The sequence below is a fragment of the Podarcis liolepis genome, assembly GCF_965112155.1.
Source record: "Podarcis liolepis genome assembly, chromosome: 5".
NCBI lineage: Eukaryota > Metazoa > Chordata > Lepidosauria > Squamata > Lacertidae > Podarcis > Podarcis liolepis.
Genome location: NC_139556.1, coordinates 64,273,886 through 64,292,400, shown reverse-complemented (window position 1 = coordinate 64,292,400; position 18,515 = coordinate 64,273,886). Strand labels below are relative to the sequence as shown.

Below are 18,515 nucleotides of genomic sequence, written 5' to 3'. Positions count from 1 at the left end.
AGGAGAAAATACGAGTTAAGATACACATTTCATTAAAAAATTAGCAAGGCACAAGCCTTTTTCAGGGTGACTGTGTATAAAGGTTTCTCACTAAAGCTCTCAAATCAGCACAACGTGAATGAACCACTCCTTAATTTTTTGCTCTGTAGAACAGTTAAATTTTTGGACAGTATTTCAGAACTTGTATATATTCCAGATTTAACCAACCATAGCTTTATTTCTGTTTACAAACTTCTCTCTGCGTGCGTCTGTCTGTCTGTCTATTTTTTAAGAAATTGACTGCCTGAAAATTGGCAGTTATTATCTGCAGAAATGATGTGGTACATGCTTCAAACCTCATTTTCACAGTCCAAAATCTTAACAATATAAATACATTTCTGGAGAGTGGTTCCTACTCTGTCTGCTCTTCTATAGGTGTTATCTCATCTGTGTCTCCAGTATTTGACACCTACAAATGTGTGACAGATGTAGCCATTGTCCCAAGGTTTCTGAGTAGAGTGACACAACCATGCAAAACTATATTCTTGCTCCACCCTGGTTTAAAACTTGGGCTGTTATCTTTGAGTCCTTTTCTTTCCCATCTCTGCCCTATAAAGGTGTCCAGTGTGGTGTAGTGGTTAAGAGCGGTGGACTCGTAATCTGGTGAACCGGTTTCGATTCCCCGCTCCTCCACATGCAGCTGCTGGGTGACCTTGGGCTACTCACACTTCTCTGAAGTCTTGTAGGCCCACTCACCTCACAGAGTGTTTGTTGTGGGGGAAGAAAGGAAAGGAGAATGTTAGCCGCTTTGAGACTCCTTAGGGTAGTGATAAAGCAGGATATCAAATCCAAACTCCTCTTCTTATCGTTCACCCTGCCATTTCCTACGCCCCGCATGTGTCTGGAACTAGTGCAGGTTGTGATTAGGGCAACTCGGATGAGCTCACCAAGCTCTGAAATGCTTGATACTGAAGTTAAATTATTGCATTGAGTCTGAGGTGGAGCAGAAGATTTGACAATCCAGAAATCGCAAATTATGCCACTGTTCCTCTTCATATGCATTCAGAACCAGATTAATTTTGGAAGAGGCAATCCTAAATCCACAGTTGTGACAAAACTAGGCAAGGAGGGGGCATTCAAATGCATGATTTCACTGCTGCAGTCTGAAGTGGTATCATGGAAGTAGAACATTACTATCCCTTGCTATTTCTGCATGCCTGTATCAGCCCGTTTTGTGTGACAGATACAAAATGTCCTGCTGTTCAGGGTCTTGTGCAATTATAGCTCAAACAGATGCAAAGGTTACAGAGCGCAAATAAACTGTAGCAGCTGATGTCTGACTGGAACACGAATTAAGTATTTTTTTCAAGGAATGTGTATCATATTAGAAATGAGTCTTGAGTTGCTACTCCCAAATTTCCAGGGTCAAGTTTTCCATATATTGTCTGGCAGTTGCATAGAGGTTACTTCCTGAAATATATGGCTTCACAAATATAACTTTTATAAACAATGTGTATGTTGATGTTCTGAACTAATTGAACAGAAAATGCTTCCTAAAATGTTTACCCAAAACATTGGCAAATGAGATAATTTCTTGTGACGTTTTGAATGCTGTGTGAATAAGAATGATCAAAATACATTTTTTAGCACCCTAAATCTTAAGTTTTGGCATATAGATTATTTTAGCACAAACAAACAAAAAAGTAGTGAATTGATGAGGTCATACAGAAAATTGCAAGAGTTACAATATACCATTTTAAAGTTTCCAGAAATATTATTAGAATAATGGGGAAAGTCAGCTTATCTGTTTTTAGTATCTTGCTGCTTATCAAGGTCCCCCCCCATTTTTTTTCTGCAACTGTGCTCTGCAGAGTTTCAGAAATAGTTCAAGACAGTATATTTGGACAGACTGTCTCAAGCAGCTGGTGGTGTGCTGTAATAATGCATAACATTTATTTAGCATTTAGAGTTTCCAAATGTCATTTACATTGTAATCCTTACAATAGAAATATTATAGGAAGGTAGGTCAATATTTTCCCTATGTTGCAAATTGGGGACTGAAGTGGGTAAACTAGTTACAGCTATACATCTTAATGCTGTATAGAGTCTTTTACGTTTTTACTAAAACCATGAAATCATTTGAAATCAATTGCGAAATTGTAGAGCAATGCCAATTATCTTATTGAACCTTCAGGAGACTACACATGCAAATCTACAGCTGAGTAATTACAGATTGGGGATACTAACAAAAGATTTTAAAACTGAGCAATAGAGTTTGCATAAAAACCTGACCAAAGGCAACCAATTTATACTTGTATTTTACTAGTGAAGAAAATTGAGGCTGAAATATAGTAATCCATTAGTGCTAACCCAGTCATTGTAGAGAATTTTGTTATTTAAAAGTCTTCTTTTTTTATCTCTTGAGAAATGTATTATTATTTGTTTGTCATTGTATGCAAACAAAAGTCTCAAAGTGACATAACAACAAATTTTAATGCAAACAGTAGAATAAGGAGGACAAATTCTACCTCACCCACAGATCTACCAGTTTATTCCAATCTACCTTTTGTTAATCCCCGATTCGAGACACTTTATGCTAAGTAGGTGTTTTTTTAAATTTTCTACTCCGTTTCATAGCCTTTACACTAGTTTTCAATCACTGTGTATATCTGATTTTTGAAATTTATGTACTCTTTTTCTATAGAAATGTTTTTCTGTCTTGTATATTCAGTAGTAGTTCCTGAATGCACACAGGGGCCTAGATTGGTCCACTGTATAAAATACTGGACATATATCCATCTGATAAAGATCAAAATTCAGTTTATAAATCAATATTTGAGAGAAGATGTGGGGAGGCGGGGTGGTAGGGGAAGGGAGTTAGGCCCACAGTACTCAGATAAGTTGCAGGTTAAAAAGGAGAAAATGATACTTGACTTTAATTTTATATCTTTTAATATCTGTTCTTCAGCTCCGACACTGGCATAGCTGCGGCTTTAAATCCTCGCCTCAGCCACTTCTATGTGCCAATGTAAGTTTTTTTTCCTCCTTCAAAATGGTATATTAATTGCATTTTATCTAAACAAATTGTCAGTCGTAGTAGCTGAAGTCTGTCTTAAAAGTCCAGATTCTTCACAGCTGTTAACTTGGTTACTTGTTGCATAACGTCAGATTTTTACTTGAGCCAGATTTTGTGTATATATTTTATTGGCTAATTGAGTCATATTTTTTTTAATAGTAAGAGAAAAGTTTTGCTGCTCTGATTTGGAGCCACCAGCCTTATGAGAGGAAAGTGGCAGAAACAACACTGTTGAGTGGTATATGAAATAGGGCTGGTTTTTGTAGTATGGATGTTGATGTTCATAGCACCAGAAGAGTACAAATAGCCATAAAGTCCAAATTGTCAACCTCAAGCCAAGACTCTCCAGCTATCAACTCCCCACACAATGTGCTGTAAATAGAGCAGAACTTTATATCACTCTGTAGGTTTCTACGGAAGATGACTTTGGGTGACTCAGTCAGCTGAACCTAACTGCACATTAGAGCAGAATTGGGGTGGGAGGGTTCAGTAGTCAACTGGCCAGGGAGAAAACTCTTCCCTTATCCCATTATGAGAATCCATTAGACTCTGAACACAAAGCAGAACCGAGGAATCAAACATCCTTAACTTATTCTAAAGTTTTAATCCTTTTGTTGTGAGAGGGGCAATCGTTGTGGGTGGCAAAAATAAACTGTAATGGAAACTGATGGGAACTCTGCACTAGTCTAATTTGACTACAGCCAAGCATGGGTAGGCAAACTAAGGCCCGGAGGCCAGATCCGGCCCGATCACTTTCTAAATCCGGCCCGTGGGCGGTCAGGGAATCAGTGTGTTTTTACATGAGTAGAATGTGTGCTTTTATTTAAAATGCATTTCTGGGTTATTTGTGGGGCATAGGAATTCGTTCATCCCCCCCCCCCCCAAAAAAAATATAGTCCGGCCCCCCACAAGGTCTGAGGGACAGTGGACAGGCCCCCTGCTGAAATAGTTTGCTGACCCCTGGTTTAAAGTAACATAATTAGGGCCTCAATTTCAGATGGGGTGAATAGGTATTTTACCTTGTCTTTCTGAAATCTAATTGTTTATCTGTATCGTAAAAATTTGGACTAGGCATATCTTTTATACTTTATGTTCAGTTGTATTGTGTAAAATATTCTTACTCGATTACAAGTGATCATCAGGGAAAAACATAGTTAGGGAGAAGCTTCTTTTTGTAAGTCCATCCATAGGCTTATAACCTACCTATTAAAAAAGATACTCTAGGACTTGCTTCCTCAACCTCGGCCCTCCAGATGTTTTGAGACTACAATTCCCATCATCCCTGACCACTGGTCCTGCTAGCTAGGGATCATGGGAGTTGCAGGCCAAAAACATCTGGAGGGCCGAGGTTGAGGAAGCCTGCTCTAGGAGGAGGTTGAAGGAATAGAGACAGGAAAGATAAACTAGCCAAACAACATTTTTTTTCTTTTTAAGCAGCCACCACCACCATATTGGAGTTGCGTATCTTTTGGTTTCTGATATTTATTGTAACAAAACGAATTGGGTGAAAAGATGACTAGTATATTTGAGGCCATCTAGTTGCCCATGCGATTTTCTGCCTTTTAAAATCTGGCTGTTTTGTATTAATTTATATTTTTGAACTTTTTCATAATCTTTACAATATCTAAAACACCGACTTGTTGAGGGGAGGGAGAGAAAGGAAATACATGAACCCATTATTAAAAGGGTGGGTTGAAAATAAAGTTGTAAATGAACAAAACAGGCACATATAAAATGCCACAGATAAGTAAAATATCATAGGGAAGAGAATAAAAACAGCAAATGGACAACACTATACTTTAATTATACTAAAATATATTGGGATTTCTTTTGACTCTTCCTTTTTTCATGTCTTCCTATTTAAGAATATTGCTTTTAAAAGTCAATTAGTAGGCGAGCTGGCAGGATATTTCCTGCAGAGTTTAAACTCTGTTACAGGCTTCCCATTCTATAATATTAGATGTAAGACACACGTGAGAAGAATGATTATTGCCTGTGCCTTTCATGGGGGGGGGGGATAGGTTTATTAAACTATCTGACATTTGGGGGGGAATTGCAAATTATGAACCTTCTTAAGCATTTTTCAGTGGAAAGGCGGGATACAAATGCTTTAATATTCCCAGTATACAGTGGTGCCTCGCAAGACGAAAAGAATCTGTTCTGTAATTCTCTTCGTCTAGCGGTTTTTTCGTCTTGCAAAGCAAGCCCATTGACGGATTAGCACTATTAGCGGCTTTTAGCGGCTTTTAGCGGCTTATCTGCTGATCGGATCAGCTGACAAGTGGCTTAGCGGCTTAGAAAAAGGGGGGGGGAGGAAAAAAAACCAGCAGGAACTCGCAAGACGTTGTCGTCTTGCGAAGCAAGCCCATAGGAGATTCGTTTTGCGAAGCACCTCCAAAACGGAAAACTCTTTCGTCTAGCGAGTTTTTCGTCTTGCGAGGCATTCATCTTGCGGGGCACCACTGTATATATTTCTGTCCATCCTTGTTCCTTGCTGCTTCTCTGTCAGCTCAAAGGCTTTCTTTTCTCACATTCCCACAAAGTTCTTGCAACCTGTGTTCCTTTTTCCATCTTGTGGATTTAGCTTTCTTTTGCAGTATTTTCTGTCTCCAGTTGACAGTTGTCTTTACTAACTTCATGAAGCTTGCTGAGACTACACATGGACATATATTCTGCATCTATTTCCTCCAAAAATTGCACCCACTGCCAGACATCCCCCCCTTTCCCTGAACAGTTCAAGCCCATCCAGGATCTGATAAACTTTGCTGAGCAAAGTGCTTAGTAGTAATAGGGTTTCAGTAGAGTTGCCTACTGTTGGTCATGTTCAACCACAGTTTGGTATTTGAGAAATATTTATTTAGGCTCTGATGTCATCTCCAAGAACTGCACAGCTTTTAAGGCTTGGAGCTTCCACTTTAGACACAAAAAATGGGAGTATCGTCACCTGTTCTATATTGTTACCATTACATTTGGGGGAGGGGGAGCATTATCAGAAAGTAGAGACAAAAGAGTTATGAAAATTAATTGTCATTGAAGTTGGAATGATCAGTTGTCCGTTTGAGATGCACATCTTACAAAGCACTTTGGATCTCTTCTTCAGTTTACAACTCCTAGTCTGTCTGTACATTCTTGCATTACTAAATCAGGATATTAAAATGCAAGTAAGAAAATGGCCTGCAGGGTTCTAGAAGCTATTCTGCTCACCCAAAATCTCATGTACTCAGAGTAAACCACTAGATCCTGGTGTCTGCTGTAGGATATGCCATGCCGTCAAAATTTCTTTCTAGCCACTATAGCTAGAGTTGATTCCTGCAATAAAGGGAAAGCTGAGGCTCTAATTCTGTTGCAGCATCAGACCTTAGGGTTCAAGGTACCTCAGCATCATAGGAGGTGGTAATCCAGTGCATTGTACCGTGTGACATTTGGTGTATGGGTTGGATCCAGAGAATGAAGGGCCACTTGCACAGGTTGTTTTTTCAGGCTCCCTTCCCCTCCACCCCTTGTGCTCCCCCGAAGCCACTCTGTAGCATGGGATAGATAATTGGGGGGGGGGTGTCATACAATGGAAGGGAAAACTGGAAGAATTTGGCAGGGCTGTCTTGTGAGAGTGGCAGCACTTTGTTCGAGACAACTTTGGATTCAAGCCTGGATTTTTACCAGAAGCTTGCTTTCATATTTTGCTGCTTGTCTTTTAAAAATACAAAAATTGAATAATTTATAGTGCCTGATTAAAAAGAAAATAAGTGTTTTCTGAGTCTAATATGAGAAAGAGCAGAATTTTGATGAACGAAATTTGTTACAGCTAAACTGCACATTGCATTAAACGTGCAGTTTTGGGTATGTGTCTCAGGTTTTTTCTTTTTAAATTAGCAGTTACCACAGCTTTTCTAATGGAAGCCACCACCACCCAGCTGCCACGTAGCTACTTTTCCATAGCAAATTACAGCTGTGGTGGGGGGCAGTTTCCTGGGATATTGGTGGAGGGTTAAACATTTCCCTGCAGTTCTGGCCCACTGCCCCCCTCAAATCGGCTGCTACTTTATATGGAAAAGCAGCACAACAGAAAACTCTGCATCTTAGCCCTTACTGGAGTTGTTGGATTCTTTCTTTAAAATTTAGCTTGACTCTCTTTTGGTAGCAATTTTGGAAGATGACGTAAAAATCCAGTCTATTCTTAGCTTGGAATGAACAATAATAAACTTGGAAAATGAGTAACCTTTCAATTTAGTATGCATTATGTACAGTAAATTAATTATTTCTTCTCCCTTTACATTTAAGGAGCAATGGCTTTTTTCTTTTTTAATAGGGTCCAGACCATCAGACAGTCCTGTTTAACCATGGAGCAGTGCAGAATATTGCTCACCTGTTAACTTCTACATCTTATAAAGTAAGGCATTAATATAACCTCTATTCTATAAAGTAAGCCATTAGTTTGAATCTTGATGCAGCATCATTGCTGGAGTGAAGAAGTAAGTGCAACAGAAGCTGCTGTTTTGGTACAGAAGAGACTGCAAGCATTTCACTTTTAGCAGTGTGTGTACAGATATGGGGAAACATCACAAAGCATATTTTCCTATAAAGGACTCTTCTGTTGTATACTTGAGAGGCATAAAAAAAGAAGAAAGTGGGAGAGTAGAAGGGAACATAATGGAAATGGGTAGAGGAAAGTGAAGTTGAAGAAATATCTCTGATGGCATCTTCCTGGCAACATTATTCCTGTCATGAAGTAGCATGCTTAATCATTACTTAATTGTTTTGTTATTCTCCTAATACCAACGACTTGCAACAAATTTAAAATGTAGAAATGTTTAAAATGGCTATAAGCAATTAACCTTGTAACATTGAAAAGGATGCCAACCTCCAAAAAGAAAGCAAAAATAAGATGAACTACTCAGAACATCACCAACAAAGAAACCATGGCAAATCAGCTCATCTTATTCCATCAGGTGCCCTGGGAGAGGATAGTTTTAACAGGCACTGGTAATTAGTGCCTGAAACTTCAAATTACAAATTAATTATATGGCAGAAATGGCCAATGGCAGTATTAAGAAAAGATTCAAACAATTAAATTCTTCAAAGCAAAGTATATACTGAGTTGAGTCATTTCTACCTTCATTGAATAATATTAACTTCGGCCCAAGACAACTACTTAGTACATAACATGAAGTAATAAAAGAAAACTAGACCTCTTCAAAGTTAAATTTCCGAAACATAGAAAATAAAGTTGTACTTTATTGAATTCAAGTACAGTGGTACCTCGGGTTAAGTACTTAATTCGTTCCAGAGGTCCATTCTTAACCTGAAACTGTTCTTAACAAGAAGCACCAGTTTGGCTAATGGGGCCTCCTGCTGCCGCTGCGCCACCGGAGCATTATTTCTGTTCTCATCCTGAAGCAAAGTTCTTAACCCGAGGTACTATTTCTGGGTTAGCGGAGTCTGTAACCTGAAGCGTATGTAACCCGAGGTACCACTGTATAGGTTTAATATTTAGGGAAATGGAGGAAGGAGATTGAAAGTAAATCCCCGCTGCATGCTGCTTGGGAGACTGCGCAGGGAGAACTCTGTATCTGGCATCTCCCAGCACATCATTCTTTAGGAAGGTCTTTATTTGCTTCCCCTGGTCAGTTTTAAAATTAACCTGCAAAAATTAGATTAATTACTTAGATGACCATTTGTGATGTTTGAAAACATTCCATGTCATCTAGAATAGTTCTGGATCATGCTCTTAGCATGGAACCTGGTCCATATCAGATATTATTGGGGAAGTGCTATGATGAAGAGTTTGGAAGAGTTTGGTTGTTTTGGTGGCAAGTGAATTAAAAGACTGGCCTGAGACCCTGAAGAGCCACTCCCAGTCAGAATTGCCACTACTAGGCTAGATGGACAAGTAGAAAGGACTTAGTAGAAAGTAGCTTCCTATGATCTTTTTGAACCAGCCAAATTGGCTTTATACAAAGTTCATTGGCAACTCTGATTTTATCTGTAAATTGAGTAAAAGGATGTGAGGACCTGTGCTACAAATTGTATAATAAATATTCACTGGATAATTCACTGGATACAAATGCTCTGCAAGTTCCAAATATTAAGGCTTCCGTTGCATTCTTTCGAAATGGAACATCCTGTAGTTTTAATCAGAAGTATGTTCTGTTCCATGCATTTAGATGTTGACTCGTAGAGTTACACTTCCCTGAAAAGGGGGTTTCCTGATAGCTCTGGAAAGTGAAAATCCCCTGTGTGCTTAGCCTTATATGAATTGGCAGTGAGAAACCTTGTGGACATTTTATTTTGACTCATTATAAGTAGCCAAAGGTCGTTTCTCAAATTAGGCTGCACTGAGCCTGTTTACATTATGTGGGAAAGTAACTGCCCAACTATCAAATGCAATTATGATGCAAGGGAGGGTAGAGAGTCAAAGAAGAAGCTGATTGACAGGCCCTTGCAGCATGTTAAATGGAAGGGAGGAGAAGGAAGAACGTGGGACTGGCAGTGTTAACTCTTGTTCAGCAAAAAGGAGACTCGCTCATTATACTGATTGGGAAGGAAGCAGTGAAACGTGGGTGAGCACTCATTCTGCACAAACTGGAGTGCATACAAGTTTCAGAGTGAAGGAGAAGATGATTTCTGCTCTAGTGATGATTCAGATTCTGTTTTGGCAGGGCTCCCTCTCAGTTTGAGAACTGTGGCTCTAATCACTTAACCCTCCTAGCTTTTTTAAAGGACTTCCTCCATATTAGCACCACATTTTCAGTGGACTTCTGACAAATATTTAAGTGATAGTAGCTTTGACTGACTTTACATAAAACATAAATTTATAAATGTGTGTTTTTATACAGGTTCGAATGCAAGCCCTGAAATGCTTTGCAGTTCTAGCCTTTGAAAACCCCCAGGTATCGTTGACTCTCGTAAATGGTAAGCTGACCACTTTGCTGTCAATATACAGATTCACAAAGTAATTGCAATTTTGCTAAGTAATTACAATTTAGTTAATTCCTGACACTTCGATTTTCTCATTTTCAGTGTTGGTTGACGGAGAACTATTACCACAGATTTTTGTGAAGATGTTACAAAGAGACAAGCCTATTGAAATGCAGCTCACATCAGCCAAATGGTAATATTCTTCAGGCTCAAGAAGGAGTAACACTTTAAATCCGGCTTCCTCAACCTCAGCCCTCCAGATGTTTTGAGACTACAATTCCCGTCATCCCTGACCATTGGTCCTGCTAGCTAGGGATCATGGGAGTTGTAGGCCAAAACATCTGGAGGGCCAAGGTTGAGGAAGCCTGCTTTAAATGCTACACATATTTACTTGTCACAAGAAATTATGAATACACAACTATGTCAACCCATACAGCAAATTAGCAAAATCAAAGGGTTGTATTCCACTCTCACCGTGGGACTGCTCAAGAGGACCCTCCAAGCCTCTGGAATAGATAAGGGTGTGAAGGAGTGCTGAAGGTGGGCAGGAGAGGAAGGGAAAGACTTACTTTTGCAAGCAGAATTATGTTCTGCTCACACAACAGCAGCATTAAATACCTGGGCATGCAGATTGGCCACCTAATGTGAAGGTTGCAGATGTTGCTTGTTGTCTAGATAGCATGGTAAGGAGTTGGCGATCTTGGTGCATGTTGGCACAATGACATGGGCAAATGTAGTTATGAGGCCCAGGAAGTGAACTTTAGATTGCTAGGTAGGATGCTGATGGTAGCTTTCTCTGAAATGCTCCTGGATCCACGCACAGGTGCAATTTTTCTCCCTCTCATAACATTAGAACTCGGGGACATCTAGTGAAGCTGAATGTTGGAAAGAGTCAGGACCAACAAAACAAAGTACTTCTTCACAGAGTGCATAGTTAAACTATGTAGTTGTGTCCACTTGATCAATCACATTACTATGACACTACCAACAGGGGCTCTTGCTCAGTGGTAGAGTAGAAGATTTACATGAAGAAAGTTCCAGCTTCAGTAACTTGCATCTACAGTTAAAGGGGGTAATGGGAGTGGGCTGTCTCTGCCTAAAGCTCTGGTGGCTCATTGGTAGTCAGAATAGACTGTATGGGCTAGATGAACAAATTCTCTGACCTGTTATAAGCCTTCTAATGTAAGCCTTCTAATGATTTTTTTAAAAAAAATCTCTGTATATACTACATGTGTCAGTTAATCAGCATTTTGATGTTTCATTGTAGCCTTACTTACATGTGCAGAGCTGGAGCAATTCGCACTGATGATACCTGCATTGTGTTAAAGGTAAGTTGATTAAGCATATAGCTGTACTTAGACAAATTGTGTTTTGCACCAGGGTCTTGCCTAGGAATTTAGGACGCACTAATAAAGCTGTTCCTACTTGGTGGTGATTAGCAGTTGCTAGTTTTTGGTAGTATGGTTATGAAATATACACCCTCTTTTCTCTTGACCTCTGTTGGCCTGTCCTTGTTAACCGTATGGGCTGCAGCAATGTGTTCTATGTGAAGAGTTTTTTGGAGTGGAAGGGTTTTTTAGTTTTTGTTTTCAATGTTGCATATGTATCATCAATACAACATACCTTTATCAGCTTCTCAGGTTTTGACTAAAGTCAAGTTGATTTAGAAGTTAGTTCACTATGCTGAGTACACTGCCTTGGATAATGGTTCTGCTGCACAGTCGTTGCCTATGTGAGATGCTCTCCATCCTGGGAATGGAGCAGCCTGGGGATCATACTGAGGAATTTAGGGTAGATTGAATGATACAAAGGGCAATTTGAAAAGCATTTGATGTTGTATGGAGAGTAGGTTATAGCCCTCTTCCAGCAGCTATTCTGGATGGTGCCAGAACATGAACAAATACCCCTGTTCCTCTGCACTTCACTTACATTGCTGTACCAGAACAAAAAATATGTTCCTTTCTGGGTTCTATTCACTAGATCAGGAATGCGCAGGGTAGTGCAAGAAGAAGAAAAAACTTGTACCAAGCAAAAGGGTGAAGGAGGGGCAAAGTGATGCATTCTTCCTCTGCCACTCCACACAGTTTTGTGTCCTAATATGGCTGGAACAGATCCATCCTTCTTCCATCAGCCTAGTCATCTGTGGCTAGCAGCCCAGTCGTTAAATTCAAGCCCGTAGTAGATAAATCATGTTTTGTATCTGTTGATATTTAAGGATTAGTACTTGTCTTGGTTTTAATTTTGTGAAGGCTCCCTGTAGGAGAGAGATTACCGTGCATTCTGGTGTCACTTTATTTTTCAAAGTTATTGCAGGGGAAGTAGATTGTTTCAGTCCCTATGACCACTACCATAAGTGAATTATTGACCAGTTTGCTTTTGGATAACTTTGTTCCATCTTAGTGCTAAGTCATTTTGCCTTTAAAGCAAGAAGCTGTGTATGGCAGATAAGGTAAACCTTGGCAAGTCTAAGTGGATATTAGACAGTTAATTTTTTTGCAGGTCCCTAGCTGCATATAAATTTGTGTTGTTTGTACAAGTTACTTTGATGGTGCAGGAACACTAATGGCAGTGGCTATTTTAAATTTTTCATTTGTACAGAGACTTGTCTAGATCTCTGAGAAGATCTATGCTTAGAAAATGTCTTTTTTATCTGAAAGTTGATCTAAATGACAAACCTAACAAATTTCAAAAGCATGTATAGATGAGTTACTTCAAAATAATAATCATAGTTTTTGTACTTTCCAGACACTACCATGTTTGGCGCGGATGTGTAGTAAGGAGAGGCTACTAGAGGAGAGAGTAGATGGAGCAGAAACTCTTGCCTATTTGATTGAAGCAGATATTGAGCTACAAAGAATCGCCAGTATTACTGACCACCTTATTGCAATGCTTGCTGACTACTTCAAATATCCGAGTTCAGTGAGTGCCATCACTGATATAAAAAGGGTATGTCTTCAATCAATTTGGAAACTTCCCAAAAGTATGTGGGGAGATTGTGTGTGAAAAATTAAAATATATAGTATCTAACCACTCAGTTCTCATTGATTGGCTAATAATTAGATGCAAGGAGGTATAAGATATCCCAGTTTCCTTTGTTGCTGTAATCAAATGCCTTTTTGTCTGAGTTGTTTGGTGTTGTAATTAGTACGTTCTTTGTAAGATCCCAACTGGATAACTAAACAAAACAGAATGAATACTACTTGGGGCAAGACACAGAATATAGTCCTAGCTGTATAAACTGTGAACAGTATTCACTGGTACAAATGCAGCAAACATTGACAGGTGCAAATGTGACTCTAATAGGTGGTAGCAGAAGGGGCCTAAAAAGTATATTGCCCAAGGCTTTGGTTTATTTCACTCTCTCGTTACTTAGACATTGAAAGTAGACACTGTTCTATCAACAGCCAAAAGATTGCAATTTAAGTATAACTTGAATTTGATTATTATTATTTTTTACTAGCTTGATCATGACCTAAAGCATGCTCATGAACTGCGCCAGGCTGCATTCAAGCTCTATGCTGCACTTGGAGCAAATGATGAAGATATAAGAAAGAAGGTGAGTCTTGGCGTGAATGTATTTTCCAATACCAATAACTTGCAGACAGGAAGTGGTATATTCCAGTCAAAGCAGTTGCCCTGACTTTCCAGACAAGTACAGCGATTGTGTGTCCTTGGCAAAAGACTTACAGTGGTACCTCGGGTTCCAGACGCTTCAGATTACAGACTCCGCTAACCCAGAAATATTACCTCGGGTTAAGAACTTCTCATCTCGGGATAAGAACAGCAATCGCACAGCAGCAGCGCAGCGGCAGCAGGAGGCCCCATTAGCTAAAGTGGTACTTCAGGTTAAGAACAGTTTCAGGTTAAGAACAGACCTCCAGAACGAATTAACTTCTTAACCCGAGGTTAAGTAATGCTGAGTTACTGTAGTAAGGCTGAGATACAGGTTGGTGGCCTTACTTTTTCTTGCTTGTTTAAACTCTACTGAACTTGCTTTCCATCCTTAGTTAGCCAGACCCCAGATTTTTTTGACCTTCAGACACTTTCGCAAGACACATTAAAAAACCCTTCTTTGCTATTCCACCTTTCCGTAACTTTCTGCATCATTATTGGACAGGGGTCTAGATATATACAAGAGTCACCATTCTTAGCAGCTGATAGCCATTCTGCTGTTGTCACTCCTGAAAAGTTGTATGAATGTGGAATCATGTCCAGTGAGGTTGGGGTGGGAGAGTACACCCTAAGAAGGGAAAGTATTTCCATTGGTGTGTCTCGCTTGTTACTGGTTAATGTAATAATAGCTACAGAAACGTCTGACGCTCAGGAAACAGCATGCAAAAAATAATAGTAACAAATGAGCATTGTGAAGAAATGTTGCATTTACTAGGTAAACTACCTAGGTGGTGTAGAACCTTTGGCCTGTGGGACAATTGCATCTTTCTTGCAAAGCTTTCCCTGCTGGTCTGCCTCTCTCTTTCTAGGCATTGCTCCGTCTTTCTATCCACTGCACTATTTCCCTCCAGTTAGCTGAGCAGTGCTGTTAGGGATGCATTGTAAGGAAAGGAGACATAAATCTCCCCTTCCTAAAGTCTCCCTTGGCTGATAAGCAGGAAACAGTGATGCAGCTGCCTAAGGAGGGAGGCACTGCTTTTTCAGTGTAGTAATGGAGACAAAGGTGTGGGTGTATGTGGGTGTAAATGAATGTAAGTAAGTAAGTATTTAAGTAATTAAGTAGGGTGTATCCTTACATACTTTGGTCTCACCCACTGTTGGTATGTGGCCCTGGGATCACTTTCCCCTGAGGCAGTGCAGCCCTTAAGGGGAGGTGGAGGGGATGGGGCAGGTTACCACCCCCGGTATGGAACATTACTCTTTCACTATCTGGGAAATACTCTGTACACAAATAGATATGTGACTTTAAGGAAGTGAATTAGGAGACCCTACCACATTCTTTAGGGACGCGCGTGGCGCTGTGGGTTAAACCACAGAGCCTAGGACTTGCCGATCAAAAGGTCGTCGGTTCAAATCCCCGCGATGCAGTGAGCTCCCGTTGCTCAGTCCCTGCTCCTGCCAACCTAGCAGTTCAAAAGCCCGTCAAAGTGCAAGTAGATAAATAGGTACCGCTCCGGCAGGAAGATAAACGGCGTTTCCGTGCGTTGCTCTGGTTTGCCAGAAGCGGCTTAGTCATGCTGGCCACATGACCCGGAAGTTGTACGCCGGCTCCCTTGGCCAATAAAAGCAATATGAGCGCCACAACCCCAGAGTTGACCACGACTGGACCTAATGGTCAGGGGTCCCTTTACCTTTTTACCACATTCTTTGTCACAAAGAAAACATAGTATAAGTGGTGACCTCTTTGCACGTGTCAAATTGATGCCTGACCACAAGCCTGTGGCTCCTTTTGTACCTGGAAGAGGGCGAAACAGGGAAAGGTGGATTTATGCGCGCTCCACTGATGCTCCCAGAAGCCAGGAATGGAACCCCCATGCAAAATGGTCACAGCCTGTGTCCAAACATGCTATTTGCAGCATGAAGTTTTTCATATGAAAAGGTGATGGCTGAAAGGACTGGAGTAAATTTATACAATATATGGAAGAACATTGTAAACACCTGAAAACGTTTGTAGGTTTAAGTTAAAATATTTCGTAATTTTACCGTATTTTTCGCCCTATAGGACGCACTTTTTCCCCTCCAAAAATGAAGGGGAAATGTGTGTGTGTCCTATGGGGCGAATGCAGACTTTCGCTGAAGCCTGGAGAGTGAGAGGGGTCGGTGCGCACCGACCCCTCTTGCTCTCCAGGCTTCGCACACCTCTCCGCAAGCAGCAGGAGCGCTCCCACGGCTTGCAGAGAGCTGCCTGCATGCTGAAGCCTGCGCGCACTGAGCTCAGCGTGTCCAGGCTTCGCGGACCTCTCAGCAAGCCGTGGGAGCGCTCCCACGGCTTGCAGAGAGCTGCCTGTTTGGGGGCTGGGGTCGGGGGAAGCTCGAGCTTCCCTTGCCCCAGCCCCGCACCTGGGGGGAAAAAATAATTTCCCCCCCCTTTATTTCCCCCCCAAAAAACTAGGTGCGCCTTATGGGACGGTGCGTCCTATAGGGGGGAAAATACGGTAATATTGGGAGCTGGTTTACAATTAAAAAGGTAAATTTTATTAAGATAGAAAGAAAGTAAATAGGAGGTTATAGAAATGCTAAGATGTAAGTGAATATTTATGAAAGCCAGAGAGTGGGATGGGGGGGAAGTCGAAGCTAAGTTTGAGCAATGTTATTGGTGATGAGATTATTTAATGGATTGTGATTATGGTAAAATGTAAACTTAATAGAAAATATTATTAAAAAAAGAAAAGGTGATGGCTGAAAATATTCCAAAAATATTGTGAAAATATTATACATATTAAAATGTAAATCTGCATTACTAAGTGTCATTGTACAGGTGCGAAACATTTCCCCCAGAAATTTCTATTTTGGGGAAATAACATTTTTTCCAGTTAACATTTTTATACGTTCTCTGTAGAGTTTAGAATATTGAGCTAAATGTACCAGATGCCATGTTCTGTTTTGGAGATTGAATTATTCTACTGCCACATGTTCCAGCTAACTGATTTGATTTCATAACTTTTCACTCAGATAATTGAAACTGAAAATATGATGGATCGGATTGTGAATGGCTTGTCTGAATCTAGCATCAAGGTGCGCTTAGCTGCAGTCAGGTATGAAGTTACCTTATGTGAGTAGACTTACATCCAGGGTGCTTTGCCTTACTATTTTTCACTTCATTAGCTAGGAAATACATTGAATTTAAAACATTTAAAACTACAAATCCGCAATAACTATCGCTTGAAAAGCAAGATGAATTAATTTTCAGATAATTCTCAGTAATTTTTGCGTTATTACTTTTTCTGTAAACATTTCTCACAAGGTTATCTGAGGAATGAAAATTATCTTGGAAGTTGGTTGGCTCCAGCACTAAACTTGTAGAAGTAGTATGGAAGAAGTGGACTTTCTTGCCCTTTCTTCTCTCTGTCTGCCACCCAAAAAGCCTTTTCTTAAGGGTTGAGGGACCCGGCTGTAGTGAGTGAGAAGGGGGAATTCCTGAAAATTGGGTGGCAATGGCTTCTGAAAACTAAGTTACTGCTGGTAAAAGTTGTCTCTGTCCTCATCCCATTGAACAGGGATCCTCTGAACCTTGGAAAAGGCTTCCTTGTAATTAATACTACATTTTTTCTTTTGCAGATGTTTGCACAGTTTGTCACGATCCGTGCAGCAGCTCCGAACTAGTTTCCAAGACCATGCTGTATGGAAACCTTTAATGAAGGTACATGTACACTTGAAAAATAATTGTGTTTGTTATTCTTTATTATATCAGTTGACAGCTTCAGAAGGGCTCACTGTCAACTGATTGACACTGACAGCAAGCCTTGCTTGCCACTGAACAATCAGGAGTGCACTTTACTAGGATATTATGAAATAACATAGTGGTATAAAGCAATAGAAATGCAATATGTAAAACCAGGTAAAACAGTTCTGAAAAAGGAGTCAGAGACTGCCTGCAAATCAAAGCATCCTTCTGAGAAAGCCTATAGAAATACCTTTTCTGCATTGGATGAAATCTGGATAATGTCAGAGCCTGTGTAACTCAAATTGGCAGCGGGGTCCATGAAACAGTGCTTTTCTACACTGCCATCATGGAATAAGCCTCCAGTGCGTGTGTCACCACAAGGAGGGCTCCAATGCCATGACCACAGTCATGCATTGCAGGGGTGGGTGGGAATGATCTCTCAGATAATGCTGATCCTAAGTTGTTTAAAGCTTTATACACTAGCAGTAAAACTTTAAATTTGGCCTAGTAACATGCTAGCAGCAAGTTCAGGTCTTTTAACTGATATTAATTTGTTGATGGAAGTCAAACCTGGCCACAAGGGCACTGCCACGTTCTGTGGTAGCTGCAGTTTTCAGACCAAATGTAAGGGCAGGCCCACACAGAACACACTGCAATATTCCCATCACATGGTTACCAGTGCATGGACTGCTGCTGCCAAGCTATCCCTGTCCAGGAATGGTCATAACTGATGCATCAGCCAAAGCTAAAAAAAAACCATCCTGGTCACTGAGGCTACTTGAGCCTCCAGTGACAATAATAGATCAAGGAGTACAGTATTCCCAGACTAACATACCTGAATATTCAGGTGAGGTGCAGCCATATCCAAAACAGATAACTTACCTGTATTTTGGACAGTAGAACTACTCACTTGCAAGTCCCCCATCTTCCCAAGATTCAGCTTCAGTGTATAAGCCCCTCACCCAGCCCACAATCAGGTCTAGACTCTGCACTATAACAATAGTGTTGTTTTCCCTCCATCTCTCCTTAGGTTTTACAGAATGCTCCAGATGAAATCTTAGTGGTAGCATCTTCCACTCTATGCAATCTTCTCTTGGAATTTTCTCCAAGCAAAGAGGTTTGGTTTTTTTAACCAGAAAAATATATTGGTGTTATGTTCTTTTTATGACATAAAAAGTGTGTCCTGAATCAACAGGCACTGGACTGGTG

General features: G+C 40.4%; 1 protein-coding gene across 4 annotated transcripts in view; it reads left to right on the top strand.

Annotated features, from left to right (window-relative positions):
- The window catches only part of ARMC8 (armadillo repeat containing 8), a 50,498-nt gene that overhangs the window by 23,562 nt on the left and 8,421 nt on the right, over positions 1 to 18,515 (top strand). For 2 of the 4 annotated variants that reach the window (XM_083506428.1, XM_083506426.1), the window contains 10 exons: positions 2,948 to 3,007; positions 7,362 to 7,442; positions 9,889 to 9,964; positions 10,073 to 10,163; positions 11,238 to 11,298; positions 12,716 to 12,916; positions 13,431 to 13,526; positions 16,595 to 16,677; positions 17,201 to 17,282; positions 18,337 to 18,423. In XM_083506428.1, the coding sequence (XP_083362554.1) occupies positions 2,948 to 3,007; positions 7,362 to 7,442; positions 9,889 to 9,964; positions 10,073 to 10,163; positions 11,238 to 11,298; positions 12,716 to 12,916; positions 13,431 to 13,526; positions 16,595 to 16,677; positions 17,201 to 17,282; positions 18,337 to 18,423 (918 nt within the window). The remainder of the gene's footprint in view (positions 1 to 2,947; positions 3,008 to 7,361; positions 7,443 to 9,888; positions 9,965 to 10,072; positions 10,164 to 11,237; positions 11,299 to 12,715; positions 12,917 to 13,430; positions 13,527 to 16,594; positions 16,678 to 17,200; positions 17,283 to 18,336; positions 18,424 to 18,515) is intronic. The other 2 variants (XM_083506429.1, XM_083506427.1) reach the window with 1 other exon arrangement.